At 41.2% G+C, this 6927-nt stretch overlaps 2 protein-coding genes across 4 annotated transcripts in view; both read left to right on the top strand.

Annotated features, from left to right (window-relative positions):
* pde6d (phosphodiesterase 6D, cGMP-specific, rod, delta) overlaps positions 1-6927 on the top strand; it is an 818526-nt gene that overhangs the window by 646100 nt on the left and 165499 nt on the right. The gene's annotated exons all lie outside the window — the stretch shown is intronic.
* The window catches only part of trip12 (thyroid hormone receptor interactor 12), a 32718-nt gene that overhangs the window by 9036 nt on the left and 16755 nt on the right, over positions 1-6927 (top strand). For all 3 annotated transcript variants that reach the window (XM_010773447.1, XM_010773448.1, XM_010773446.1), the window contains exon 7: positions 6782-6899. In XM_010773447.1, coding sequence (XP_010771749.1) covers positions 6782-6899 — 118 coding nt within the window. The remainder of the gene's footprint in view (positions 1-6781; positions 6900-6927) is intronic.

Below are 6927 nucleotides of genomic sequence, written 5' to 3'. Positions count from 1 at the left end.
TCCTCACCCACCACCCACCGCACCCGCCCCAACCTCCACCGCCTACACATAGATTCTGCTTTAATCTCTCTGTACTACTTTACTGCGTTATAAAGTACGGTCTCCCTTTGATAACGTGAAGTTTAATCTCCCCACTGTCTCTCTCCCTTCCTCCGTCTCCTCCTTATTCCTATTTAGGCCCTCTTAATTTCCGATTACTCTCACCCCCTCTCGTAAAATGGGCTGAAACCCTCCCATTTTTTCCCAGGCCACTCTTTAGCTACCCCGACGACGATATAGCATCCAAACAGTGATATAGGCACTCTATTACTGAATCTTTTCTATTATACCAACAGTCAGAACTCCTGCCAGCATTAACATTAATACTAACAGTAATAAAATTAGAGTTATAACGTGCCAAGAAATGACCAAAAAACCATTTACATGATTTCACATGCTAGTTGACTACCCCCATTTCGCAGTCGACTAAGGAGTGTCTCAGACACTTAGCCCTACTTTTTAGCCCCAAGTCTGAACACTTCGAAGTTGAGAAACTAAAGTAAGTTACTGAGACGTTAGCGAACCCCACAACTAAGCCACTAGTCGGATAATCCATTGACCAAGGGAACACGACAGGCGACATCTACTAAGCAAATATTCTTGGTTACGATCGTGTGTAGTTAGATACCAATCCACTCTATATTGCATATCGCACTAAAAGTTTTCTAGCTTGTTTCTTTTATGCTAAAAAACTTTTTTTTTTATTTCTGAACTAAAACACATAAGTAACGTTCATGATTTTTTTTTATGGTCACAAGCGTTCAGAAATTTCAGTAGACTCGGAATCAAAACCAAAGTTTAATGTTTTAAGTACATAACACAACGAAGAAAACCCGAAAAAAAGTATCTGGAACACCGAATAAAAGGAGTTTAGACCCCGTTGCTCACCGTCCCGGTCACAGTTACACCCACCATCCCGCTGCACCACTTAGCTGTGATATTGCCCAGAGTCAACGAATACAAGGCGACTCATATCGGTCCGTGCAGTGACTTTTGATACATTTCAACAGACATACAGTTAAGGAAGGTGCTATCTCTCGGTCTCTCACCTTTTTTTCTCACACACACTCACACGGACTGTATGCTCTGGCCGCTGTCTGGCCACTCTCATTGCGAGGCGATAGGTGTGGGCCATTTTTGCGGCTCAATGCTCAGTGCTAAGCTGTTTGCCGTGGTGACTGGCCAGAGGTGTATTGGGCTAAATTGAACCGGCTGCTGATTAGATGGCTACCTGTCGATAAGGCAGCAGTGGAATTTCAGCCTCGGCTTGTGTGTCCGGAAAGTAGCTGCAGGCTTGCCACCAACTCCACTTTCTGAGAAAATATTCCAGATCATTGTAGAGACGAAGCTTCAGCATTGCTTCTCCAAGTTTCTCAAGCCCTCCCGACCAATCAGCTTCCACCTCTTCTTCTTCTTCACTGTCGTTTTAATGAAAATCCATAACACATTTCCTTCACTAATCTCTTCAAATGGGTCAATGCCATCATCCATCTGCAAAACTCATCATCAGTCTGATGGATTTCTATTTTGCATTTTCCTTTTTATGGAAGACATAATCCTCTAGTCACATTAAGTTTCCTGTTCTTTATTTATGGCTGCTGCAACTATATACAATTTAAATATTTTGAAATCAAATATTTTACAATTTAATCAATTCAGTAATAAAAAAAGAACCAACAACAACATTTCCAAATCATGTTTTATAGTGATACATTTTCTTGTGTCCTTAGTTAATTTAACAACCTTTGTTTAACCCAATTTTAAATGTCAAAATAAAGGTTTATCTCAACCCTTACAGTCTATTAGTGGTGCAGTTGAAAGCTGCAACATACATAGTATTTGGACCTTTGAGATGTCATCGTTTACAAATACGAATGTTTGCCAGAGTTTAAAACTTTCCAGCTGCTCAGGTGTGATTTATTCTACTCTCTGGAGTACTTTTACTGTGAAACATCTTCATGAAGTTCAAGGAAAAAAATGTATTAATAAGTTAGTAGGCCATGCTTATATTTTTGAATTGATAGATAAAAGAATCTGTGCAAATCTCTCTCTCTTTCTTTACTTGCCAAAAAACACTTGTTTAAGAACCTTTAATATATTATTAATAGCCTTTGTTGAAAATGCAGAAACATACAGCATGCAAGAGCAGTGGAAAAAGACGTGACTAACAAAAGTCTTGTTTGAAAAATGTTTGAAAGCTGGGAAAGCGGCAGCAAAATAAAGAGCAAAGCTGTGAGCAATTTGATATTTTTGAAGACTCTGTTTGGAGTATTTTTCATTCTGTGCGTGCCTGTGTGAATGAAATCAGGCCATCGAGTGGTGTTTATATTGATGTGTGAAGTTTATTTATCTGCAATTCATCTGTCTGAGACGACACAGAGGCTCTGTGTTGTTCCCATTCTGAGCTCCCGCTATCATTAGCCATGACAGAGTAAAGCTGTATTGAGCGGCGGCCTGTACCTCATATTAAATAATGTGTGTTTGTGTGTCTTTGTGTGGGTGTGTGTTACGCGGAACTACAGCAGGCTGTCTGATACTGCTGACAGCAGCAGTTTGGAGGCCTTGTTTGGCCCTTCTCACTACATGCTGTTGCGATCACCATTAAAATGCATTCCGGTACAATGTGACATGACTTCATTTGATTGCTGAAGTGTTTCTGGGTTTAGTGAATGAGTCCCTTGGCTGACAGTTCGAACAATAACTGCAACAACATGCACCGACACACTGTATTGTGTGTCAGTGTGAAAAATGACAACCAAGGCATACTGGGAGCACAGCTTCACGGTTATTGTAGACTTAAAGGAGTAGACACCCCACACTTATCAACTACCACGTACACATTTTTGAGTCCTGGCAGAAAGGAGAACATAATTGCTTCGAAGTCATAGAGGAAAACACACTCAACGACAGGTATAGTTACATTCCTAAGCAAACCTTAAATCCTCCATTAGACAGTTTGCATTACTAATTAGGCTTACATTCAAGCAGAAGATGAAAGGAACTGAGGATAAAGTGCTAATTTAAGATGGAATGATGGATGAAAAGACTTCAAAAATTCTGCAGGAGCTGAAACCTGATGAACCGGATTATACATGAATCCTTAGCACTTGCTTTTCCTTTTTCTAAAAGTGTTTTAAGTTAACTCGCTATATGTGATGTTAACTGTCCTAATTAAAGTTGTATAGTAAGCCTTTTGAACAGCAGACATGTTGAGTTTTGATTCTAGGCAAAGCATAGGGAACATGCTTTTAACCATGGAGCCATTTTATTCAAGGTTTTCAGTAATATACGCCACAACGGTGTGACAGTGAGCCACCAGAAAAAAACAGTTTTTGTCCCATTATCTTTGGATAAGAGAAAGATTTTTGTTGTTGACGTCAACTATTGGTGACGGTAATGTAGGAGAAAGTTTCTCATTTTAGAACATTTTATATTGTTTGCCAATTTAGATGTTTAGTTTACTAACTTTTTTTGGGCTTTGGGTTTGTTGGAAACATGGAGCCTTGATTGGGCTAATTCTCTTTTATTTATTGCTTGTTTCCCCTTTGCCACTTCTATAGGAGTGCAGGATTGCTTTCCCAAGCCCCCTGACACTGCAGCAGTTAAGTACACATCAGCCATTTTTAATTTGGTTTATTTATTTAATCGTTTATTTGGCAGGGACCATGCACAGTAATGAACACTTAAAACATTAAAATGTGTCAAGCGTAACAGTGCCAGATTTAGCTTCGAGCTAATTTCCATCCGCAGCCCCTCACATAAAACATTTAAGAAGTTTACATTTTACAAACATAGCAAAAAAAAAATACATGATATGCAAAAGGTGCAAAAGAGCAAGAGCAGCATACACAAGTATTTATGACATGGTAATATAATATAGCAGCAACGACATATAAAGTGCTAGAGAACATACAAGAGCTACCTAAAGCGCAAGAGGAGATACCCCTGTATTAAAGTGCATTTAGCGGTGATTGCACGGATGTTTGTTTCTCAACCATTCTTTGAGTTGACCTTAGAAGCTATTGAGAATGGGACAATCCCGTATCTCAGTTGGGAGGCTATTCCACAATGAGCTGCCTCTAATGGAGAGGACATTTTGTCCAAAAGTGGTCCGTCTATGGTGGACTTCACAGTCTCCTCTGGTTTCTGAATTCCCCTAAGGGAGGGGGGGCCAGTCCATGTAAACATTTATAAATAAAGCACATACTCTTAAAAGACTTAAAATTGTCAAAGCTCAAGAAATTGTGTTTTTCAAGGATGGTACAGTGGTTGTATGAATTTTGCTTTCTGTCAAACACCTTGATAGCTCTCTTGTACAGCTGTTCTATGGGTTTCAGGTTTGTGGCACAAGCAAACGAACAGTTTGTGAAACAATATTCAATGTGGGATAGAATCATACAGTGTCCGAGAATCCAACAGCGTTGAGCAAGCACAGGAACTCCTGAACAGATTGGAGTCAGAGTGGCCTTAGGCTAAACGCCAAGAAAAACATCAAATAACATCTTACCGGAACATCCACCTCTGACAACAACAGAAGGCACTGTGCTTAAAGAAGTCAAGGACTTCAAGTACCTGGGCTCATGGGTCAACTCAACAGAGCCAGGTCTTAAGGTGAGGAAGGCACTTGCATGGAGGGCCCTGAACGGCATGACCAGTGTATGGAACTCCAACCTCCCCCGTCAAATCAAACTCAGCTTCTTCTATGCAACGGTAGAGTCTGTTCTCCTCTATGAAAGTGAATGCTGGACCCTGAAGCCAACCCTGCAAAAGTCTCTAGACGGATGCTACACCAGAATGTTGGGAGCAGTACTTAACATCAGCAAGAGTGTACATTTAACCAACAATATCCTGTACGAGGGAATACCAAGGGTGAGCGAGAAAATTGCAGCCAGGAGAATGAGACTAGCAGGACATTGCCAAAGGCATCAAGAGCTGCCAGCCGGCAAATTGGTGCTGTGGGAACCAACACACGGGCATCTGTCACGAGGACGTCCCGCACAAACATACGTGGACGTACTCAAGAACGACGCAGGACAAGACCAATGAATACAGATGAGACAAACAAGCAACGAGAGCCCCAGACATCGTAGGAGAGAGGATAGTACGTCATCAGAGCAGAGAGGAGCAGAGAGACCCCAGGTGCCCTTGAGTTACTCGTAATCAAAGGTGGCCAATATAGCACAGACAGAAACAGCACACCCATCTCTACTGATGCACCCACAGGGGCATCACATAGAAGTACACACATCCTACCGAAGTAGAGAGTTACAGGATCGCGTTGTTTAAAAATACCCAAGTGAAGTACTGACTAAACTGTCTGTTACTCAAGGTCAAAGTAAAGAGCTTTGAAATGTACTTCAGGAAAAGTACCCATAACTAGCAGCTGTTTTAAGAGTACCTGACCTCCCTTTATAATTATAGAAACAATAATGTCATTGTAGCTGACGGATGAATGGGTTTTCCATGCTGAGACAAGGCAGACGATGGACACGCACCGGGGGTTTCATTGGTCCCTCTTCTTTAGAGAAGACCAGAAATGATGGATACACGGATGTGTTCAAATCAATAGGCACGCAATGACTCTAAATAATAATGATCACGGCCACCCCCCCCCCCAACACACATTCAGGACTAAGGAACGCCCAGCCTGTTTTGGAAATGAGGAGAAGTAGAACAGTACAGTATTATTAAATGTAAAAAGTAAAACGGTATTTGAGTTCAACATGTAGAAGTAGAAAGTACCAGGTATTGTGTTCAGAAGGTGTAAGAAGTAGGAAAGTACAGTATTTGAGTTCAGAATGTAAGAAGTAGAAAGTACAGGTATTTGAGTTCAACATTGTGAGAAGTAGAACTGTAGAGGATTTTGAGTTCAACATGTAAGGAAGTAGAAATACAGGGTATTTAGTGTTCAACATGTGAGAAGTAGGGAAACTGTATGTGTTGTGTCTTATTGTTGAGCACTGCGTAGAATAGTACTGTACTGTATTGAGCTTCATTATACTCGCTAAGAAGCACTTCAGAGGTAGAACAGGAGGAAACAGAATACATGTGGGAGTTTCAAACATGTAAGAAGTAGAATGCAGCTAATCGGTTCGCTANATTGAATGCTTTGACAATAAATACGTAAAAATATTTTATCTGTGGAAGCCGTGGCGCTGTAAAAAGCACGACCAATCATCTGAGGCGGCCCAGCTAAAGTAACTGGATGGCCTACCTGCCTGTCAGCCTTCCATCTGTGCGCAAACTTATCTCGTGCCCTCATTGGTCATGTGCGCGTTCGTGTGTGTTGGAGGAGGGGCTCTGTGAGGAAGTCTGAAGGAAGGGGCAGATTTTTTTCGGCTGCTTACTTTCCAATTCTAGCGCACTCGAGCTGGTTTCTCCTTTCTTACCTACCCTACCTTTTAACGTGAGCAAATGTATTCCAGGTCTCAAGTCTTTGGAAATGTTAGAAATGAGACAATGACCTTTCAGTCAGCGTTACACAGTGATAAAGGTCTTGCTATCAATGAGTAACTCGGCTAGTATTGTCAAAGCAAATACCTGTAATTGTTATATTAATCATTCTTAAAAAGCGGTATCTTGTGTGTGTTGGTGCACATGCTGAAGCTTAGACATCCCACAGTACATGATGAAGCATTGCATACTCGTGTTAAGTCATTTGAATCATCTGGATGTATTTTAAATGTACAACAGGCTTGGTAATAACATAAATGTGTTTGTTTGACCTTTGACTTCTCAACAGACATAGCAGAAACTCTGCGTTTCCTCTTGTGTGGTGCATCAAACGGCAGCTGCCAGGAGCAGATTGAACTGGTACCCCGCAGCCCCCAGGAGCTCTACGAACTGACCTCCCTCATATGGTAACATCTATTCACCTATGATCAACCT

Source organism: Notothenia coriiceps, unplaced genomic scaffold (genome assembly GCF_000735185.1).
Source record: "Notothenia coriiceps isolate Sejong01 unplaced genomic scaffold, NC01 NC01_scaffold00012568, whole genome shotgun sequence".
Taxonomy (NCBI): Eukaryota; Metazoa; Chordata; class Actinopteri; order Perciformes; family Nototheniidae; genus Notothenia; species Notothenia coriiceps.
This window is presented reverse-complemented; position numbering and strand designations above follow the sequence as displayed.